This window comes from Astatotilapia calliptera, chromosome 6 (genome assembly GCF_964374335.1).
Source record: "Astatotilapia calliptera chromosome 6, fAstCal68.1, whole genome shotgun sequence".
NCBI lineage: Eukaryota > Metazoa > Chordata > Actinopteri > Cichliformes > Cichlidae > Astatotilapia > Astatotilapia calliptera.
The window spans coordinates 23,391,163-23,414,498 of NC_137427.1; the positions used below are offsets into that span (position 1 = coordinate 23,391,163).

The following is a 23,336-nucleotide window of genomic DNA, read 5'->3' on the forward strand; positions in this document are numbered from 1 at the left end:
TATTGAGTATATGATTGCTTATCTGATGAACTACAAAAATCCATGCAGTAAATGTGAATCTCAGGGGATTCACATTTCACAACAAAAGTTCAACTAGAAGATGCACTTTTCCTCGGTTCTCGGGAGGATATAGGTGGTAATATACAATACATTTATAGGCGTTTTAAATTTAAAAGGGAAAAAAACTGATAAAAGAAAACGAAATATTGTGAAGACGTGTATGACAAACTATCTAGAAAACGTTCCCGAACTTACGAGTTACTATAAATGCACCATAAATGGGCGGAGCCAGTGTGGCCCAATAGAAAGCCCCAACCAGAGACACGTTGAACTTTTGCTTTAGTAGACATGTCAGCCCCCAGTGCTTAGAAACAACTGACAATAAACAGTGTAGTTCCTTTGCTAGGCTGAGAACTCCAAAATGGTAAGGTTGCTGAAATTAAGTTATCGAAACGAGGTCGTGTCTGTGTTCCTCTGTGTTCAGACCCACGAGTAAGTCTATCTTGTGGGTTCTTCAGTTCGTGGCTTAGCAGTTAGCCAGTAACGCTAAAAGAGTAATTACAATCGTTGTCAGATGATTTCCCCAACCAGCCGCTGACTTCTGTCGTTTTGTGTGCTATCAGGTCGTTGTTGACTCCGAGACTGCGACCGTTCTTCGTGTCAAAGGTCTGCTGGAGTTCAGATGTCAGCTGGACAGCACAGATGGTGTGTTCAGAAACGATTTTTAACAATATGTCTAAATGTACACACACGTAAAGTTAAAACATCCACAGTCGTGGTAAGTGGTTTGCATCCATTCAGCTCGCGCATGAATGTCATGATATTTTGGGGCTTTTAATGATTTCTTGGAAGTGCTGTCTTCCGAGCACAGCACACATTTTTAAGACTTAAAAATAATAATAATTGTGTGTGTGCGCATATTTATTTGGGGTTTTTTTCCTACTAAACACAGAGTCAAACCCTGTGTGAAGTTCAAATAAATAAATACACTCATTTCATTTTTTTTTTTTAAATAAATGGAGATTAAGGTTCTAAAATGTATTTTAACTTGACGGGGCTAAAACCTGTTACCTTCTCATTTGAGATCATGATTGATTAATAAATTGTAGTTTCTTTTTGTAGTTGTGAAAGTCAAAGGAGCTCCATGAAAATCTAAGAATGAGAATTACAGATTTACACAAGCTGAGAAGGTCTCATGGAGCCACTTCTAAACAACTGCAGATTCCATAATCATCACTTCAAACAACTGTACATAATTACATGTTATTTACATATGTCGCCACTTTGTCATGGTCTGGTAGAACAACCCAGGAACGAGCTCAAACTTCCTATGAACTAGAAACTGCTGGAACACTAGCGTCACTGTCCACAATGAAGAGAGTTTTACATCAGCTTAGACTGAGAAAGAAGCCCTTGCTCCAAAATCGGTACCTTCAAGCTCAACTGAAGGACTATTGAAAATTTGTGGATTATGCTTTAAATCTGCGTCCGTGCCAGGAAACCAACCAGTTTAAATGAACTCTACCAATTCTGCCAAGAAGAGTGGTCAAATATCTAGACAGAATTATGCCAGAATTTTGTTGTTGGGTACCACGATGAAACTCACTAAGTGACACTTAACCAAATATTAGTGGGGGTCTATCTATATATTTGATCCCGTGTGGATTATAGAAAATGCAGTTTTTCTATTCATTTTTCCTGCTATAATTGAGTCAGACTAAATGCTATTTCAAACTTTACCCACATTACCAGGAATATAATTTCAATATACATGCTTGATGTAATGATGGTCTTCTAAGACAAAACCCCCAAACATTACTTTGGATGTCCTCATTTAGAAGATATTTAGTTAACTAAAGTAAAATGTATACATGTGTAGCCGTTTAGTGTACTAGAAACAGTAAATTCTATAACAGAGTGGCAGTAACTGGTCAAATGCAAATTCCAGAACTCAAGCCATACAAATCTATTACCCTAACGCTGTAGGAATGTTAAAGAGAAACGCTATTTTCTTCTTACAGAGCAGCTGGTGCGAAATGTCATCTCGAGAACGTTTGAGACTCTTCGCTCCCAGGTGAAATCTGAATCCTGTGTTCTGGCAGTGAGCGACAGTCCTGTTATTATATGGCCAAACAAAGATGCTTATGCCACACCTGAAGAAATAACTCCAAGTACACTATGTGAAGATATGCATCAATGGATACAGTAAGTACAGACATTATTACAGTGCATTATTTCTCTCTTGAATAGATTCTTCATCTTATTTTGTAAGAAGAAGGCTGACTGACATGCAAGAATTGAGACAATATCTTTGATTGTGGCTCATGAACAGTGGTCCCTTGTTGCACAGTGAGAGATGTTCAGAGTTGTGGACCACAGATAATTTGGGATGTAATTATAAAAAAAATGTCTGAAATTTTAGGACGACTACCACACACTAAAACTGTTGCTACCAACTAACCAACAGGAATACAGTCTTTAGTGACATATTGATCTGCATCTTTTAGTGGCACGATGAAAAAAAAATCTAAAGCAGAATAGATGAAGGTAAAAAAAATAAAAAATGCGAAGCTAAAGTAGAACATTTAGTATTAGTATCTTGCCCGAGGATACTTTGGCATGCAGACTGAAGCAGCCAGGTTTCAAACTACCAGATACCTTCAGAGTAGACTCTATCCCTGAGCTGCAGCCACCCACAGCAAATTTCAGATATTATGTAAAATTTCAGACATCTGTGGTCATGTAATACATTTTATGCACTCCATACTACGAACTTTATAGGAATAAATGCATTCATGTGTTTGACACTTTGATTTGCGCTCATCTGTTTTAGTCTCTGTTTTGGTTTATAGTTTTAAATGTGTGTTTGTGTGTTTCCCTATATTGTTCTGGACCTCTTTTATTGTCATTACTGTTTCTTTGTATTTTATTGGGCTATATTGAAAAGTGTGTGTGTGTGTGGTGGGGGGATTGTTTTGTTTTTTATTTCAGGGCAGACGAACAAGAGAGTTCTGGGAAAAAATCATCAAAAAAGAAAAGCAAAAAAAGTTCGGTGGCGGTACGTATCGAATAATCAGCAATATTTTGTGTTCTGTGAATAATATGGAGCCATATTAAAGACTATAATCAGTTTGACAGTGATTTTTTTTAATTATCTGACCAATTTTTGTTTATAAAAGAAAGAAAGGAGAAAATAGCACTGTTTCCTGAGCCCAGTGTGATGCTTTGATCCAGTCTAGTCACAATAGTCCATATCACCGTGACAATACATGATAAAACTGCTGACACAGTAGAGCAGGCTCAGTCCTGCTGCCACAGGCCAGGCATGCTCTGTCTTTGTCAACCTGCTGTTCACTGCAGATGCGACTTGAACCTATGCCACTGGCTGATTGTTTCAGCTCTCATCATAACGGTTTTTTTTATGTCTAGTTGTCTTTATGGCGTTTGCGTTTACCTGTGAATATAAATTCACTCTTATTCCCTTTCAGAGTGTCATAAACCTTCGTCTGATGACGGAGGTGACAAAGCCAGGCCCCCTCTCAGCCCCCATCCTCACCAAAACAGTTCTGAAATCCCACTTTGTGAGTGTGACTCTTCCACTAGACTGTGTTGTCTGCACCGGCCGCAGCGATACAATCAAGGAGTATGTCTTTTATACAAAACATCTGGTTTCATACCACTAACCAAAGCTCGTCTCTTACAGTAATATTACTTTTTGGTTTTTTTTATTCTGGTATTGCAGTGCCTGCGAGCAGCTAATTGAGGCACTAACTCATCAGTTGTGTGAGATGGAGAAAGTGACTCTTCAGAACATGAAGGGAATGACATTACTTGTTCCTGAACCGGTCCACTTCCTCCTTCCAGAACCAAAAGGACTGGTGACTGTGGTTTATCCAGTAGGAGTGCCTGACAGCCAGCTAGTAGCACAACGTAAGGTTAGTGTCTTAACATGTGCTCAATCATCCAGGTAAGGAAATCCCAAGAAGTTGATTCACTTCATCTGGATGTAGAGCTCCGTCCAGATGAACAGAATCAACTTTTTGGGAAAGTAAAGTAAGAACCGCAGACTGAACTTCTATCATCATAGACATATTAATCCCAATGAGTTCAACTTGTGCTTTCTTGTTTAAAGAAAGGACAAAAAGAATGAATGACCTTTCCTTGAAACTTTATTTTGTCTGAATAGGAGCTGCATCAGCAGTTTGAGCTACCAGATGACAGGCCTTACTTCAGAAGAGCCAACGCTTACCACTTTCCCAATGAGCCCTACAAAGACGGTTATCTCCGAAACCCTCATCTGGCTCTCACGCACCCTACCCTAGATAATGGAAAGGTATATCTAATTACTTATTTTAAATCCTTAACAGTATTCTGCTCATTTGCAGAAATAGATGAACACAGCAAGATTTTTTTTTTTCTTTTCTCAAGGTGTATTTGGTCCAGGGGATCTACAGCTATCACCACTACATGCAGGACCGTGTAGATGACAATGGCTGGGGCTGTGCTTATCGCTCCCTGCAGACTATCTGCTCTTGGTTCCAGCAGCAGGGTTACGTAGAGCTGCCTGTGCCCACTCACAAGGAGATCCAGCAGGTAGTTGCCCTATAAAATATGATCAGAGTACAAGATATGCCCACATTTCCTCTTTTTTTTACAATGTTATCAGACATATCCAAGCTGTCTGGTTCTCTGCTTTCCAGGCTTTAGTGGATGTTGGAGACAAGCAGGCATCCTTCGTCGGGTCACGTCAGTGGATTGGATCCATTGAGGTTCAGGCTGTTCTGAGTCATTTGCTTGGGCTCACTTCCAAGATCCTGTTTGTGAGGTGGGATTGCATTTCTTGTGAATGATTATGTGTTTGTGGATGATTTTAATATATCTGACAACTAATCTGCCTTCTCTGTAGTCAGGGAGCTGAGCTGGCGTCCAAAGGCCGAGAACTGGCCAACCACTTCCTCACTGAAGGAACTCCAGTCATGATTGGTGAGCTCACTTTCAAACTGTTACAGTTACATTAATTTTATGACCTCACAGAAACTTTGTTTTCTTGATATTTTTTATGATAAGCCTTATTTTTATAATTCATTATCCAAATATAGAAAAGTTACCTCACCGCAAAAACCCGAAGAGAAGCAGAAGCCCACTATCATTCCCAGGATTTTTTTGTTTGTTTTGTTTTAATTGGCAGCTTATTGATTTTGGATTTGGTAAAGAAGGGAGTTCATTATAATCAATAAACTTCATTTCCATTACAAAGTAGTGGAAATTTGTCATGAATTTTGCTGTCAGTGCATGACAACATAAAACTCACTATAAACACCACATATAAACATTAAAACATTTTTTTTAAAGTCACATCACCACAAAAACTCAAAGAAAACCAGAGCCTGCTATCATTTCCAGGATTTGTGCGTACAGTCATCTTAAGAATTTTACTAATTGGCCCAAAAATATGAATTGTATTCTATTGTATTCTATTGATTATGGATTTGGAAAAGGAGGGAGCTGACTATTTTCAGAAGCCTGTACTGTTGATAGCTAACATAGACAAAGCTTGTTCAAACTTACATTGCTGTTTGCTCTGTGTTGCAGGAGGAGGCGTTTTAGCTCACACTATCCTGGGTGTGGCTTGGAGTGAGACCACAGGGCAGATCCGCTACCTCATCCTAGATCCTCATTACACTGGAGCAGAGGACTTGCAGGTTATCACAGACAAGGTAACGGAAAAGCATTCACACCGCCAGCAATTCTCAGTCTGAAAAGCAGGTTCCCACACACTGTGCTGATCTTGGTGTGGCTGTTATATTTCCAGGGCTGGTGTGGCTGGAAAGGACCTGACTTTTGGGATCAAACTGCGTATTATAATCTTTGTCTGCCTCAGAGGCCGAAGGTCATCTGAGCTCCCTCAGCCTGCCAGATGGATCTCATTTCAGTGAATCATGTTCAGAAATATGGAGGAGCACTCTAACTCGCCTTCTTTATGAACACGTGTCAACTTTTGCAAACTGAAGTAAAATGTGTTATTACTGTATGTAAAAGGCTTTGGTTTTGGTTGAGTCCTGCATAAATGATTAACTTGCAGCTACAGTTGGAAGTAATGTTTGTACTGAAATAAGAAAATAGTTGTTTACTGTGCTTTCATTGTTTGACATGGTTTAATATAACAAAGGCTCATCAATTATATCAATTATGCTCAGTTATATACGTTGATCTTACTTCATTTCAAACAGTTAAACAGTTTTCTCATTGCCTTTTGTTCCTGGTGGACATATGAACCTACCATGAAAGATGGAGTCCTTGCTAAAATGCCATAACGGGCAAACCACTCATTGGTCACTTTATTAGGTATACCTGTTTAACCACTTGTTAATACAAATATCTAATCAGCAAGTTGCATAGCAACAACTCAATGTATTTTGGCAAGTAGACATGGACAGGACGACCTGTTTAAGTTCAAACTGAGCATCAGCATGGGGAGGAAAGGGGATTAAAGTGATTTTATGCCATGATTGTTAGTGCCAGACAAGTACAGAGAACGGTCTGAAAAAGAGAAATTATCCAGTCAGTGGCAGTTCTCAGAGTGAAAGTATGTTGCTGATGCCAGAAGAGAATGATCAAACTGCTTTAAGTTGACAACCAAGATATGCAGAAGAGCATCTTTTATGTGTTGAACTTTGAAACAGGTGGATTGCAGCAGCAGAAGACCACACTGGGTGCCACTTTTGTCAATTAAGAACAGGAAACTACAATTCATGCAGGCTCACCAAAATTGGAAAAAAGAAGTTTGAAGAGTTTGATGTCTGCTGCAACATCTGGATGGTAGGGTCAGAATTTGGTGTAAATAGCATGAAATCATGGCTCCATCCTGCCTTATGTCAATAGTTCAGGCTGATGGTGGTGTAATGGTGTGGGGAGCATTGCTGCTGACCATGTCCATCCTTTTATGACCTCAGTGTAATCTTCTGATCAATACTTCCAGGATATGAACCAAAATCTCTCAGGAATGTTGCCAGCACCTTGTTGAATCTGTGCTACAATATTACTATTTATATGATAAATAATTAGTTGGTGTAGTCCTACATAAGACGACTAAAGAACAAACCTTACATCACATTGTACAAATATGTATTCTGTATTCATTTGGAAACAAGTTACAGTTGAAACAGAAAGAAATTAACTCTGTTTCTAATGAATAAAATACATTTCACTGAAACTAACCCTCAGTTTGTAGGATATGCAGGTATTCGTGTTTAAAAAAAAATGGTTAATGAAAAAGTTATTTGTGGAAAATGGTCCTTCTTCGTAACTGAAGTTCCAATATTAGCCAGGTGTCACAGTCAAATGGATGGTTTTCTTTCAAAGAAAACAGAGATTTATTAACTTTTTTCATCTTTTTCATACTAAATTTGCAGTTACTTATGCCTTCATTGTCTGAGTATGGGACAAATAAAGAAACCCCCCCTATTCAATCCTCATTTCTACCCATCCTGCATTGGCATGTAAATTATATGACAGTGACCAGTCACAGGTTTATACAACAGATCCCCCCGAGTGCTATTGTCCCAGGACATCGGCATTTCATTAGTGTGTGTCACTTCTTGGTCTAATTATGTTATTAAGAGTAAAACCATGACAAATTGTGATTTCAGGGGACGCGCCTCCAGATAATCCTCTTCTTGGTAATGGAGATGCACTAGGGGGAGCAGTTACTGTCGTATAATGGATCCCCAGGAGAAACTTAATGACCTCCCATCTGTTTGTCTCCAGTATCTGTCTCTTGACATGTTTCTTAAGTAGGTTAGAAATTTGTGCACAAAGATAAAAACACACAACACAGGGCAACTCTCTTTTTGTTTGTTTTCTGCATAAAACAGACAGTAAGTTGAGTGGCCAGATTGCAGGAAGTAAAGTAATTTTTATTGTCTATAAAGAACAAAACTTATAACCTCAAGAAAAAAAGGTGAAAAATATAAAACATGAAGAGACATCATTGTATTAAGTCATATTTTAGTAAGTAGACACGCATAAACAAATACAAGGGGCAGGAAGAGTAACAAACGATAAATAAAGGATAGAAATCGGAATAAAGGTGATTCAAATTCAAGTATATTATATGTCATATACTCTGTTGTCCCAGTGTATCAGTTGCATCAGTTTTGTCTTGTTAATGCGCATGTTTTCTATCACTCAAAATCATGAGAAAGAAATAATACAATATAAATTAAGTTTACCTAATATTACCCAATAAGAAACCATTTTGTAAACTGTATGTTAACTGAATTTTATCCCAAATACCTTCAAATATAACACAAATAGTTATTGTTAGATTCAGTACCAAAAAATTAATTTACTTTTGATCAGTTTAACTTACTTTGACTGAAATAATCGGATTTAGCAAATCAGCGGCTGAATTTTCGCTGTTATTGTTTTTATGAAATAATCAAACTCTGATAACCCTCATAGCGATAAAATGCTGGAGTCGACTGCTTCTCTTAACTACTGCAGAGATCTCCTAGGGCGACCGTTGCCAGGAAGTGACGTTGCGTAGTTACCAGGCACCGTGTTACTCCAGCTTTAGCCTGCTAACGCTAAATTTGTTTTTATTGCAGGTTTGCTCTGTATTTATTCAGATTCCTGACATTCTTTCTTAAGAAGAAACTTAATTCTAACGTGAAAACGGTGTGTCGTGCCTTCTTTCGTTGGGTAAGAGAACTAAGATATTCTTGGAGCTTAAGTTAGCTAAACTAAACGAATTGGATAAGTTAGCTATGTTACTATTAACGTTAGTTAACTGGCAGGCTTAACGTGTGTTGTTTATGGGTTAAAACACACGTGAAAGCATTATACCCACCGCATTTTATATTATTGTAGTAATGGAGATTGAAAGTGTAGGTAAACAGATAACCAATAGTGTTAGTGTTTTGGAGCTTGCTACACACTGATGGATAGATTACACAACAGTTTGCTGTTATGCCACTTTAAGCTAAATGAAACCCGGTCTTTGCACTGAGGAAAAGTGTTGAAGAGGCCACTCTAGGGGGACCAACAAGCGAAATGTGGGGCAAAGATTTTATTTATATGTGACAAAGCTTGCTAAAGCTACACGATAGTATAACATGTATTATCTAACCTCAACAAAAACACACACACACGCACAAACTATGCAGATGTCTTTTATTGACTGACCGTTACTGTATCTGACACAAAGGATTACATACACATCATTGGCCTGAATATCTTGGTAATTTGGGGCTTTTAATTAATTTTTGTGGACTGTTCTTTTTCCAGGGTAGAATGATTGTACAGCTACATCTTTAATTACTTTAGTATTGGGTCCATAAGTTTGAATTTAATTTGGATTCTCTAATCCACACATCGTCAAAAGTATACATGTAGTCTCAAGTGTATACATGCACCCCTACTAATATTTGGTTAATTGTCCCTTAGCAAGTTGCGCCTGGAGCACACATCTTTGGTAGTCATCAGCAACTTTCTGGCATAATTCTGGGTGTGTATTTGACCACTCTTCTTGGCAGAGTTAGTAGAGTTCATTCAAACCGGTTGGTTTCCTTTATCAGACCACAGCTTTTAAGCATGGTCCACAAATTTTGAATTGGAAGGCCATTCATGAAGCTTAGTGTTAGCCTGCTTCATCCAAGCCGGTGTGTGCTCAGCTTGCTGGAACAAGATGGTTCAAGTTTGAACCCTCTAGCTGCTGATTTGAGGTGAAGTTGAAGAATTTGGAGGTAGTCCTCTGTCTTTAGTATTCCATCCACTTTGTGTAGTGTGGCAGTACTACTGGCAGCACAACAGCCTCGGAGCATCATGCTAACACCACAGTACTTGACAGATACTACAGTTTGAAAGCCTCACCTTCATGCTACCAAACATTCCTCCTGTCATTGTAGCCAGCTAGCTCAGTGTTGGTCTCATCTGACCATAAAATTCTTCTCCAGAAGGCATTTATTTTATTCCTGTGGGCAGCTGCAAATAATAGTTGAACTTGAAGGTTTCGATGTTGTAAAAGGGGCGTCTTTTTTCATTGGTGCCCTCTAATAATCCTTTAATTGTCCCAAAAGGGGAAATTTGGTACATGGTCATGTAAAACTCTCTTCACTGTAGACAGTGGCACTGGTGATCGAACAGTTTCCAGTTCATGGCAGGCTCGAGCCTTGCTGTTTCCTGGGTTGATAATGAACATCCTCACACAATTTCCTTTCACTTGATGATCATACAGCAGTTTGAAGTGATGATCTTCAGTTCTTTAGAAATGCATTCAAGTTCTGTAACTTGTGCATATCAACATTCCTCCATCGTGTGTTTTCACTGAGTTCACTGGACTGTCCTATTGTTCTTGTTCTTGTTTTCATGGATTTATGCAGTGTTACCTGTTTTATATTGCAAAAAACCTTTAAAATTCTTAACCTTTATTTTGTATTTCAGTATGGATCCTTGTTTGCACATGTCTGTTTAAACCACGTTTCTTGTGAGGATGTTTGTAAGCTAGAACCACATAAAATGTGGAACATTGTCTCAATATGTGGGACAGTGGACAAAGGATAAAAATGCTGTGCAACCCAACATAAAAAGGGACACCTGGCCAATCATTTCAGTCTTTGAAAGCAGTCACTCTAGCAGGTTTTGCTAAGTTGTTAGCTGTTATGTTAAATAAATGGGTTAAAAAATTACTATTTAGGTATCTCACATTACATCCTTACAGGTGTGCAGAGGGGAAATTGCCATGTTCAACCCCAGTGAACTGGAAGGTGAAGTGGATCACTCGTTTTTCGACAGCGATTGTGCTGAAAGCAGCACAGATGCAGAACATAAGGTGGAGAAAGGTTTGAAGGCTGAGAAGAAGATCTCAAAAGCACATGATAAGTTACATGCAAAACACAGAGAGAATTATCGTGGCGATCTGTCATCAAGGAGTGATCAGACAAGAAAACATCTAAAGCAAGCGGAGACCTATAATAGGAGCAGTAGATCATCCGTTTCCACTACATCGGATAAAATCAGCAATGAAAGCAGTGATAGTGAAGATTGCGCCAATTTAGAACCTAAAAGGTCCAGTAGAACATTCATGGCTTTACTGGCTGAAGCCAAAGAGGTAGATAATACAGATGTTTACATTCAGAGTCCAAAAGAGACCAAAGGAGAAGCATTACCATTCAGTGCCAGCTCTAAAAGGAGAAATAAACAATCTCCTAAAAAAGTAATAAGAAATTTGCACAACCAAAGTCCTTCAGCTCCTCCAAGCAGGTCTGAGAGTCCTTCTCTTTCATCGACTGAGACCAGCACAGATGCAGACTCTGAGGGCTCCTATAGCAGTAGCAGTCACCAGAGCAGCTTAGAGTCCCCTGCCCTCCTGAAAACAAGTGCAACTTCTTCTTCATGTCCAGGAATAAGAAGGACCAGAGTAGGCTCAGCAAGGCCTCGTGATTTTCCTGTTCTCCATACGGCAGACTCAGATGATTCAGTGACAGATGTGACCCCACTCTCCTCACCTGACACCAGTCCTCTTCAGTCACTGGACTTGAATGTCACAGAGGTCGAAGAAGAAAGTCATAAAGAGGAGCAGCCGCGGCAGAGTGTGCCCTCCAGTGGTCTTAGAAACATACAAGATGATGACTCAGATCAGGATGTGGATGAGTGTGAGTATGGTTGAGCTTTACGTTATAATAGTTGTATTTCTAAGCCCACATGGAGTTATGCCCTAGGCCTCTTTTCACAGCAGTCATTTTGACATGTCGTAGAAGTGTAAATAGATGTTTAATTGGTTAAAGGTATTATGGGAACATTTCCTTTATTACGCCACACTCATTCCAGTGAGACAGCATGCATTACTAGGGACAAGGCCATAATTAACCTACAAACACATTTCAGAATAACGGCTATGAAAAAGGTCCATTGATGTGGTGAAAATGACATAAAAAATTTGTTACACTTAAAATTGCAGTCTAAGTATAAAAAAACACTTCAGTCCCAAACCAGAAAAAGAGGAACTGTTGCATCAACATGCATTTCATTAAAGATTTTAGCTGGTAAGTGTAGTGTAAGCTTTATATGAGCTTCTCTCTCTCTCTAAAACAGAAGTTTATTTCTCCTCCGTGAGTTCAGTAAATCAGCTTTTTCCCCAAAGTAATTGTAACGTGTATGAAAACAGTTGTCCACACAAAGATTTGTGAGTTTTAGTTGAATTCTGCTTCACATAAAAATCTTTTTCAAGGTTTTCTCTTTTAGTTTCAACATACTGCTGTTTTTCAAAATGTAGCTCAGAAGGGGTTTGCACAGAGTGTGGTTAACATTGCAGAGCAAGCTCTTTTGAACACTGATGAAGAAATAAAGTGCACAAAAAGATTCCACTTCACTTATTTGTGACTTTTCAAAATGTACATGATGGAGGTTGCAGAAATGTAGCTCAAGAATATGGCTCTTCAAAAATTCAGTTTTTCATATCAAAGAACCCAAACTTATATAAGCAGCAGAAGTAAGTACAATTTTATTTATACAGAGAAATTCACAACAAAAATGCTAAAACCTAAAAAACAAAGACTCAAAAACAAGTTGGAAAAAGATGCGTTTTTAGCTGTTTGCAGAGGGTGTTCTGATGTACTGATGTTTGACCTGAGCATCAGTACAACAGAACATTTTCCACCACTAGCACAAAATGTGAAACTCAAATTATGATACAACTGTTTGTTTTTCCTTTCAGGCTCTCTCAATTTAGAAAGTCAGCTTGGAAGAAAACTGGTCTTCCACTATCCTGGAGGGAGAAACAGGAAAAACTACTCCTTCAGCAATGAGGAGGTTCGGCGCATTGATTTAGAGAATCAGCGACTACTTCGCGAGCTGTCTCGCCTCTCTCCGGGTCCCAGATCGGGAAGCGCACCAGTGAAGAAAAGCCACGGGGCAAGTAACTCTCCTCGAATTCGCCTCACTCACAGTGCAGTGAACAGGCAACGAGAACAGCAACGGATTGAGCGGGAGAACCTGGTAAGTTTCACTTCTTGGGTCAAAACTCAATCCTTGATTTGCTTAATTGTTTTGATAATAGGCGGTCTTAATAGCAAGAGAAACATTTGTGATAAACTGAGTAAGAAATTAATTTGCTTTTGTGTTTCTTTGTCTTTTGCAAACAACAGAAGAGTTTCACCAGGCGACAACTCTTCACCCACTAATGTATTGAATTGGATGATTCCCCCCCAACTAATTCTAGTATGTAATGTTGGGGAAAAAATTACTCCTGTGTCCTTGCAGTATACTTATAATCTGTAGAAAGAAATTCCAGTTTTCAATCATATAAATATATTTATCCATCCATCCATTCTCTTCCGCTTATCCTTTTCGGGGTCGCGGGGGCACTGGGGCCTATCCCAGCTGTCATAGGGCAAGAGGCGGGGTACATCTAACTGTTCTTCCCTCTCAATCAACTTTTGCTAGTGTAACATATTTTTGAATTGACTTTCAATTGCACAGCAGCATTAGCTGCTATAATAGCATTGTTATATTGCTTTCATGTTTGTTTTTCTTCAACAAATTTTTAGAAAAGATAAGAAAATGTATTTTCTTATCTAGTTTTTCAAATATCTCAAAATGCTTATGGTTGAAAGCAACTTTCTTCAATATGGTTTTGAGGAGAAATACTGTAAAGAACAACACCCCTAACAGAAGTTCTCAAAACTAAGAAAGATAATTATTAACATGAGTGGATATCAAAAAGAGCAGAGAGATTTAATGTTGCTGTGAACAGGCTTGTCACTCTGCGAGAGATCGTGTAGGTTAATAATATGTAAATCACTCAAAAGTTAAGATGTAAGTCAGAAAAGTCCCAAACAGAAACCTTAGGACTGGTTTTGAGGTTTCATAATTCAAATGTAATAATTATATTTCTTTTCTTGTTGGATCTAAACGTCTATAGGTGTGAAATTAATAGAATAAAAATGACTTTTAGTTTGCTAGATAGGGTCAGAGTGGCATTATTTTTTGTTAGGGACGTCTAAGTCTTTTTGGGTTCCTGTTCTAAAAACAATCTTTTCTTACTGTATTTTAAATTCTTAAAGAGACTGTAAATACAACATGTAACTATAGAAGTTGACTTTTCCCACTAGACTTGTTACTCAAGTTGGTAACTTCCTTGAAAACCAGTCTACATGTTACTGTATTGCATCCTACTTTTTAATTATTTACTCTTTTTTTTTTTAATGTTTTTTACGTTGCCTTTAGTAAACTATTGAAGAAACATAAAGAAAACATTTTATGAAAAAAAAAAAAAGAAGTTTCCTCATAAATACTTTAAGTAGAGAACAGAATAGAGAGAATAAAGAATAGAGATGTTTTGATTTGAGTTTAGCGTCAGTCCAAGAGTGCCACCTCTGCAAACGTACATGGAAAGACTTGGACAGATGGCAGCAGGTGGCAGCCAGCAGCAGTGCCGCAGACTGACATTTGACAGAGTTCAGTCTCTGCCGCTTTAGTCTCTCATCCCATATATTGACTTATCTTGGCAACATTTTTTATGTCTACATGCAGCACAGTTTCAAAAGAGGAGATGGGGAAGTAAAGACATATTAATTATTGGTAGCCAGCCAAGGCACTGGTGTTACTAAGTGAAAACCTGACTTCTTTTCTACTCATGTGTTCCTGTAATAATGATTATATATTTTTTAAATTGATCCCTAATGTTGCTGCTATAAGCCAGAATGTTTCTATGGTTTTAAGAACAGACTGTCCTCTCTCTTGAGCCCATCTCTCTGCGTCAGGAGTGGTTTTCGCCTTCTCTATTCTTAGAGATTAGTAATTGAATCTGCCCGTGTGATCAGTGTATACACCCCACACATCACACATGTAAGACACCTCTGGCAACCACAAGTAGTACCACTTCTGTGTATTTCAAGTGCTAGTTTACCCTCTACACATAGTATTCTTTCAAAGAAATTATATACACTAATAATAACAATAATAATAATAATGATAATACAATGGGTACATTTTCATTGAAGATGTCTCCTGTAATGCAAACATTAAAAATATAGTAGGTGGTAATTCTGGCTGTATTTAGAAGCCTGCAGTGCCTTTTCATGCCCTCTGGAAGACTTTTGATCTTCAGCACGAAGGTCTGGTGATTCTTGAGCTTTTTCCTCATCACACTGCTTCATATGGAGCTTTTGTTCACTGAGAGATTACAGCAGACCCTGCGTGTGGGAGTGCATGCGTGACATTTAGCCACTTGTCTACACTGATTTGCTTCATGCTGTTTTGTTGGGGTTGCTGTGTACCTTTCGCAAAGTCCTGGTGCACAGCAGTTGGTAAATTGTTGACTGATAAATTTGACTTATTTAATAAAATAGTGACTTATTTTTAAGAGGTAGATTGTTTTAAAATACATCTTAGTGTATGTGCTGTTTTTTTATGTATTCATTCTAGCCAAGAGCAAGAATGAATATAATCAAACCAGTCAAATCAAATAATAAAAAAGTAATATTTAAAAAAATATTTAAAAAAATAAACTCTTACCATATATTTCTTTTGCACGGTGTTCATTTCAGGTTGTTTTATCTATATTTACTGTAACTGTGCTGTGTAGTTTAAACTACGGAAAAGAAATAGTAAAAACTTATATGTGATTACTCATGAAAGTGGCCACTTTCATGAGTAAATCATATAAGGCTTACATGATTTACTCATGAAAGTGGCCACTTTCGCATTACTTTCATACATTGTTTTAGTAAGTATCCAAAACATACAAGTTTCATTATATAATTTTTCAAGGGATCTTATATCTGTTTTCACACTTATATGCTTTTCATACAAGTTTCACACAAGACAGATACAAACTTTGTAAGATTTATATATATATCTTTTCCATATGGGTTAGCTCAAGAGTGTCACCCCGGTTTCATCTAAAGTGGACATACAGCACTTAAACTGTTTGACCACCTAAAAACAAAGAACACAAATATTTTAGAAATCTGTCGAAAACCTGTTTAAAACTTAAAATTGCTCAATTCACTGAATTAATGTTTAATACAGAAACAGCAGACTAGACTTCTCAAAGAAGTCTGAAATGAATCAAGCCTAATATTCAACTTTTTCTGCTGAGTATTGCAAAAAACCCCAAACAAATGGTAATTTAGCTTGTTAATGAAAAAATAATCATGTACTTTACTATTTGTTTCAGCTTTTTTTGTAAAATGGTAAATTTAAAAGTTCATGAAAAATAATTATTATATTTTAGACTTAAAAATGTTATTTTAATTAAAGAGCTTGCACACCAGCTTGATGTTGATCTAACCATTACCTAAACATAAAAAAAGTATTTTGCCAATACAGTAGTTAATTTCAGGCAGTTTTGGCATAACCCTAACATTGGGTGGTGGTCTAATACTTTTGTTAAGCACTTCAAAGAAACAATCTCACTGACTTAATGTTTAAAAAAACAACAACAAAAAACAAACAAAAACCTTCACAAGTTGATTACACTAAACATCAGTGGGCCTGATGGGACGTATATTTGGCATCATTGGTCTATATCACATACAATATTACAAACTGTGTGTATTTTTTTCTGTCAGTACCTTAGGTCCAGTACCAAAATTTGAGTTTGAAATGTAGTTACCTCCCACAGTGGTGGGGGAACAGTTTACTTTTACAGTATTTTTGGAGTATTAATGAGGTAAGAATCTTTCTATTCCTCTCAGGCTTTCCTGAAGAGGCTGGAGTCTGTGAAGCCCACACCTGGCCTGAGGCGCTCAGAGCAACTGGCAGACTATCAGCGCCAAGCCGGATACCTGGGAGGTTCTTCATTTCCCATCTGCAGGTCCACCACAAAGAAAGATCGATCTAGCAGCAGGACTACCTCCGGTTGGTGTCTTACATCTTTGGTTGTTTTCCAACAATTTTAATTTTAAGTACTTTGGTTTAGATAACAGATATGTACCTTCTAGTACATGCTATATGCTCCTCCAGTTACAGTTTGTCATACTGCAATTAAAGCACAGCTACAGAATATTAATAATAAATAAAAAACCTTTGCATGCAGACCTCAGTGTTTTTGTTCAACGAGCACACCACCTGCAGGAGTGTGTGTGGGGAGACATTTGGAGAAGCCTGCTGTTATTTGCTTGTGTTGCATTAATTAAGGTAGAAAAAGGCATTAGCATGTGGTACGCACTCATGTCAAACTGACGGCTGCAAATTTATCTCCAGATGGTTGCAAAGACTGGATTAAAGAGAACGAGAAGACTGTAAAAAGCAGCTCTTAACACTGCTATGAAATGAATTTCATGGCTCAGTAACTGACAAACTGTTTCTCCTCTTAACACCTTTTTGTCTTTTTAATGTTTGTGTTTCATTGTTGCTTCCTGGTGTTAAAATAACATTTGAAATAATTAACCAATAACAGATTCCAACTGTCATAAAACACGTGTGTGTGTGTGTGTTTGCCTGATTGTTTTTAAATACAATTTCAAATATGTACATATTTTCTTAGCAGTGTAATAATGGTTTTTAAAGTTGTGCTATTTTATGATTAAACTGTAATGATAAGCCTGTAATCAGAGAGCATGTTTCTGTTATCCACTCAGCAGGTCCCAGGTCAGCCAACTCCAGGGCATCACTCCCCTCCACTGACTCCAGCAGCAGACCTTCACCCAGGTCAAAAAAACCAGGTGCAGCGCGGGCAGCATGGTGCTGAGAGCGCTGTTTAACATTTAATCTGCTAAAATCTGGTTTCTGTTATCCATATTCAGTTGATATCTTTGCATCGCAAAATATTAAAAAAGGAACAAAGCTCAAAGGTTCTTGTCACGTAAATGTGTTCAGCATACTTTCATCTGGCTTAATCAACTCTTCAGTGATTTTCGTGTAACCATGCTTATCCATTATAAACATTTTCTTTGAATCTGAAATATGGTATGTGTGGCTTCCACAGCAGTGTCGCAGTACCGAAGTTAGCTGCACAAGCAGAAGATATTGTTTTGTTGAAGGTATAAATGTACAAATTATTGTTTATTATGACTGAATTTCAGTTCCTATAAATGTAACCTTTTTTTTTTTTTACATTGCTTGATTAAATGGGATACACAAAAAATTGTGTTTTTAAGTTATTTAAAGGTTTACTTGTTTATATTTATTCTGTTTCCTGTTAACTAAAGCTGTTTTCCCACCAATTAACAGTGTACTGTTTTGCATCTTTAAAGATGCAAGTTTTGTTCAAATCATTCTTGCTGGAAGATGCATTTATTAGCTTTTATCATGGAAGACAATCGATGGGACAGCAGAAAAAAAATGGGTGTAAATAATACATTGAAAAGTCGCACTTTGCTGCTTCACTTCTGAAGCATTGTGTATGTTGGCTTGGTGTCCATGTGGGGAGTTAAACAGAAAATCTAATATGAAAACCAACAAGACTGTGACAACAGTGCATTCATCAAAAAGACTGGACTGTTAGAATAATACGTTTTTATTCTTAATAAAATAATTTATGAGGATCAGAGTGGTCACAGCATAACACATGGGTCTCCTCAACTTGCTTCACAAACTTACTAACATGGGAAGCATGACCTGAAGTGACATCATCATGTGCGTCATCACAAAATCTCCACCTGCTTGACTTTTACTGAACGACTGCCTGTTGGCATGTCCTAGATGGGATATATACACTTTTGGTTCACCCACCCTCCTTACCTGGGCTGTCATACTGTAGACGCCCACACTGTAAATTCACCAAGCTGTTATCACTGTATCACCAGAAATAAGACTTAAACAAAGTAAAGGGTTTCCTTGGGGATTGGTTGAAAGTTTAGTATGCAAACTTCTTGAACTCATCGTAAAGCACCAGCACAAAGGCACCACCCATGCCTCTGATCACGTTAGACCAGGCACCTTTGAAGAAGGCTTTTGGTCCCTCGTCCTTGATGATTTTCTTCCAGCAGTCGATTGTGCCCTTGTACATGATGTCAGCTTTGGAAATAAAAAGAGAAGAAGACAACGGACATGAATAATGTTGCATAATGCCCTCACATGAATGCTTAATAACTGTGCAATAACTGGGCCAAACGAATCGAACATGGTTTCACCTCCTTTGCGTCCAGACTGCATCATCATACGACGTCTGACTGTATCGAAGGGGTATGAGATGAGACCAGCTACAGCAGTGACGGTTTGGGCGATCATCCAGCTGACGATGATGTGCGTGTTCTTGGGATCTGGCAGCATACCTATAAGAAGCACAAGTTAAGTCACCCACGTGTAAAATGCACATGTACACTGTTAATACATTCTAGTGTAACAGCTGTGCGCACCTTTAGCCGTGTCGAAGCATCCAAAGTAGGCCGCTCTGTAGATAATAATACCCTGCACTGACACGTTGAATCCGAGGTAAAGACCCTTGAGCCCATCGGTTTTGAAGATCTTGGCAATACAGTTTCCAAGACCAGTGAACTCTCTCTCTGCTGTGCCCTTGCCGATGTCTGCAGCCAGCCTCGTTCTGGCGAAGTCGAGAGGATACACGAAACAGAGCGAAGTCGCACCAGCGGCACCACCAGATGCCAGGTTGCCAGCGAAGTAACGCCAGAATTGTTTTTTTTGATCCACGCCACCGAGGAAGATCTTCTTGTACTTGTCTTTGAAGGCGAAGTTGAGGGCTTGGGTTGGGAAGTAACGGATGACATTGGCCAGGTTGCCTCTCCAGAAAGAAATGAAGCCCTGTTCCTTGGGGATTCTAACCACACAGTCAATGATTCCCTTGTACTGTGTTTCTGCTGTGATCTGCTTGCTGGCATGCTGGACCTGCAAACAAAGCATAAAAGTTCTGTATTGGACACACGTGTGCCATAGTTCCATGTAAATGTAAACCTTGACACGACAGGGACCATTTTTTCTAAATAGTATGCAATATTTGAGCAAAATTTTAATTTTAAATACATCATTTTGGTATTTACATAATCTTAGACTACTATGTTTAATATTCTCCGGACAGACATCATGTAGTTGTAGGCCCAGCAGAGGCACACTCCTGTCACTTGAGACCTCACTGTGTATTAGATTACACACTTCAAGTTAAATTTAGCAGTCCACTTTCACTGACTATTGCAGCGGTCATCTGTAATAATAAAGGATTAATTAACTTAATAAAAGCACAAACAGCATGATGAACTAGCTACTTATGGTCGTTTTTCTGCAACGCTTATTAGGAGGGCTTGCCACCCTTACTGTCACCAGAAGAATTCTGCGTAACTTGGCGCGTAAAACTATTTCCACATCAATCCATGACCTCTCACGTGCCCACTGGCATTACGCACGAGACCAAATGAGTCCAAAGGGCCATTTCTTTCTTGAAAAACAATTCTTGTGTTGCATTTTGTGTTTGAGTTATCGCAGAAGCCCCACAATTACGCACGCTTTACGCAGACATGCGACCGTGCCAGAGGCAGCAGTTGGTTCAGTCATTTTACCTGCAGCAACAGCTTGACTCTCTCAATGGGAGCGACAGCTGTTTTGGAGATGGCAGCGGCGATGCCACCGGCCAAAAAGTCTTTCATAAAACTAGTCACCGCGTCCGACATGATTGGTTGTTTCTTGTGGAGATCCGAGACTTCTGACTTTTCCAAAAGTGGCCAAGATCCTCAAGGAAACCCTACGCTTCTCCAAGTGGACGAGGCAACCCCCATGTGTCTTAATATATGCGGGGCAATTATCGCGAGAATCTTGAGTGATGGATTTACAGTTGGTCGAACAGATAAACGAGGCCGAATAAATTTCCGAGGTTAAAGTTCAACTCGTGCGCCATGTTTCTGAAGTCAAGAGTCGGCCTACCCGGGGACGTTTAAAGGACACAATGTGTGTAATTTGATAATTATTAAAAGTCAGATGTCACTAATCCTTATGATGGAGAAGTCCTTTATCTAAAGTCCGACTGGAGAACAGCTTTTGCATTCTGTCTACACACACTTGTGGGGTTTATTGAGTTTCCAGAAAACTGAAAAAAAAAATCTGTCTTTATTAGAATAATATTAAGGTAACAATTAAATTTCATAGCGTATTAAATGTGTATCATGACTTCAACCCCAGTATGACATTTACAGAGAGCTGTGTACTCTGTAAATCTGTAAATCTCATGGTGTAATTTTTATCCAATGACTCCAGTTGCTAAGGCCTCGGGAAACCTAAAAGAACATAAAAGAGATTTTTATCTATCTATCTATCTATCTATCTATCTATCTATCTATCTATCTATCTAAATACAATCTGTTCTAGGACAGGGCAAGTGGATGGAACACATATTTACTGAAAAAAAGAAGAAGATTAGAATGATTTTTGTATCATCACACTGGCAGTTTTGTCGCATATTCATTTATGATAAATACAGGGAGTGCAGAATTATTAGGCAAATGAGTATTTAGTCCACATCATCCTCTTCATGCATGTTGTCTTACTCCAAGCTGTATAGGCTCGAAAGCCTACTACCAATTAAGCATATTAGGTGATGTGCATCTCTGTAATGAGAAGGGGTGTGGTCTAATGACATCAACACCATATATCAGGTGTGCATAATTATTAGGCAACGTCCTTTCCTTTGGCAAAATGGGTCAAAAGAAGGACTTGACAAGCTCAGAAAAGTCAAAAATAGTGAGATATCTTGCAGAGGGATGCAGCAGTCTCAAAATTGCAAAGCTTCTGAAGCGTGATCATCGAACAATCAAGCGTTTCATTCAAAATAGTCAACAGGGTCGCAAGAAGCGTGTGGAAAAACCAAGGCGCAAAATAACTGCCCATGAACTGAGAAAAGTCAAGCGTGCAGCTACCAAGATGCCACTTGCCATCAGTTTGGCCATATTTCAGAGCTGCAACATCACCGGAGTGCCCAAAAGCACAAGGTGTGCAATACTCAGAGACATGGCCAAGGTAAGAAAGGCTGAAAGACGACCACCACTGAACAAGACACACAAGCTGAAACGTCAAGACTGGGCCAAGAAATATCTCAAGACTGATTTTTCTAAGGTTTTATGGACTGATGAAATGAGAGTGAGTCTTGATGGGCCAGATGGATGGGCCCGTGGCTGGATTGGTAAAGGGCAGAGAGCTCCAGTCCGACTCAGACGCCAGCGAGGTGGAGGTGGAGTACTGGTTTGGGCTGGTATCATCAAAGATGAGCTTGTGGGCCTTTTCGGCTTGAGGATGGAGTCAAGCTCAACTCCCAGTCCTACTGCCAGTTTCTGGAAGACACCTTCTTCAAGCAGTGGTACAGGAAGAAGTCTGCATCCTTCAAGAAAAACATGATTTTCATGCAGGACAATGCTCCATCACACGCGTCCAAGTACTCCACAGCGTGGCTGGCAAGAAAGGGTATAAAAGAAGAAAAACTAATGACATGGCCACCTTGTTCACCTGATCTGAACCCCATTGAGAACCTGTGGTCCATCATCAAATGTGAGATTTACAAGGAGGGAAAACAGTGCACCTCTCTGAACAGTGTCTGGGAGGCTGTGGTTGCTGCTGCACGCAATGTTGATGGTGAACAGATCAAAACACTGACAGAATCCATGGATGGCAGGCTTTTGAGTGTCCTTGCAAAGAAAGGTGGCTATATTGGTCGCTGATTTGTTTTTGTTTTGTTTTTGAATGTCAGAAATGTATATTTGTGAATGTGGAGATGTTATATTGGTGTCACTGGTAAAAATAAATAATTGAAATGGGTATATATTTGTTTTTTGTTGAGTTGCCTAATAATTATGCACAGTAATAGTCACCTGCACACACAGATATCCCCCTAAAATAGCTAAAACTAAAAACTACTTCCACAAACATTCAGCTTTGATATTAATGAGTTTTTTGGGTTCATTGAGAACATGGTTGTTGTTCAATAATGAAATTATTCCTCAAAAATACAACTTGCCTAATAATTCTGCACTCCCTGTAGTCATTTCAAAATGTCACTTGTCCAGCTTTGTTAGTAGGGAGGAGAGGTTATTCACTGCAGAGCCACTGATGTAATCTTGCTCCACCTCTATGGCCCCACCTAACCCTAACTCTCTGTGGTTAGGGTAACTCTCTAAGTAATGCATACCACTTGTCAAAAAGCAAAAATATAGTTTTAGGTCATTTTTTCTTGTTGCATAAGAGATGATATGAACTTACCTGAAAACAGGTAAACTGGCCAACCTGGATTTGTTCCACTGAGGGGTTGCCGAGCAAATGTTAACCAACCAGAGTATCATGTTCTCTATAGTGTTCCAAAATTACCCCATTCACATATTTTCCCCAAAGACTTACTTTCTGTTCAATAAGCCAGGGCAATACCAGATTCACTGCACAGAAGTTCAATAACATTAATT

General features: G+C 38.7%; 3 protein-coding genes across 6 annotated transcripts; 2 read left to right on the forward strand and 1 right to left on the reverse strand.

The window, feature by feature from the left end:
* The first annotated feature begins 290 nt into the window (after positions 1-290).
* ufsp2 (ufm1-specific peptidase 2) lies at positions 291-7,217 on the forward strand. Of its 3 annotated transcripts, none has more exons than XR_013909457.1 (12): positions 291-424; positions 624-705; positions 2,022-2,205; positions 2,992-3,058; positions 3,489-3,643; positions 3,743-3,935; positions 4,187-4,333; positions 4,429-4,593; positions 4,701-4,825; positions 4,911-4,983; positions 5,593-5,717; positions 5,813-7,217. XR_013909457.1 is itself a non-coding variant. In XM_026171138.2 (12 exons), exons 1-12 carry the CDS (start codon positions 422-424, stop codon positions 5,897-5,899), a joined length of 1,410 nt encoding a protein of 469 aa, XP_026026923.1. In that variant the 5' UTR covers positions 291-421; the 3' UTR covers positions 5,900-7,217. The 3 variants fall into 3 exon arrangements, 2 of the variants coding, with proteins under 2 accessions (XP_026026923.1, XP_080158606.1); XM_026171138.2 differs by having other exon boundaries at positions 4,907-4,983; XM_080302480.1 differs by lacking the exons at positions 291-424; positions 624-705 and having other exon boundaries at positions 2,153-2,205; positions 2,963-3,058; positions 4,907-4,983.
* Positions 7,218-8,536: 1,319 nt separating this feature from the next.
* Positions 8,537-17,797, forward strand: cfap97 (cilia and flagella associated protein 97). Of its 2 annotated transcripts, none has more exons than XM_026171141.2 (5): positions 8,537-8,703; positions 10,721-11,654; positions 12,716-12,996; positions 16,701-16,863; positions 17,586-17,797. In XM_026171141.2, exons 2-5 carry the CDS (start codon positions 10,742-10,744, stop codon positions 17,693-17,695), a joined length of 1,467 nt encoding a protein of 488 aa, XP_026026926.2. In that variant the 5' UTR covers positions 8,537-8,703; positions 10,721-10,741; the 3' UTR covers positions 17,696-17,797. The 2 variants fall into 2 exon arrangements, with proteins under 2 accessions (XP_026026926.2, XP_026026927.2); XM_026171142.2 differs by having other exon boundaries at positions 8,540-8,703; positions 17,589-17,797.
* A 648-nt stretch (positions 17,798-18,445) lies between these two features.
* On the reverse strand, positions 18,446-20,683 carry slc25a4 (solute carrier family 25 member 4). Its single transcript, XM_026171144.2, has 4 exons — positions 20,457-20,683; positions 19,305-19,791; positions 19,080-19,220; positions 18,446-18,963 (listed from the first exon to the last, which is right to left on the reverse strand). The coding sequence occupies exons 1-4, from the start codon at positions 20,565-20,567 to the stop codon at positions 18,803-18,805; spliced, it is 900 nt and encodes a 299-aa protein (XP_026026929.1). The 5' UTR covers positions 20,568-20,683; the 3' UTR covers positions 18,446-18,802.
* Between the last annotated feature and the right edge of the window lie 2,653 nt (positions 20,684-23,336).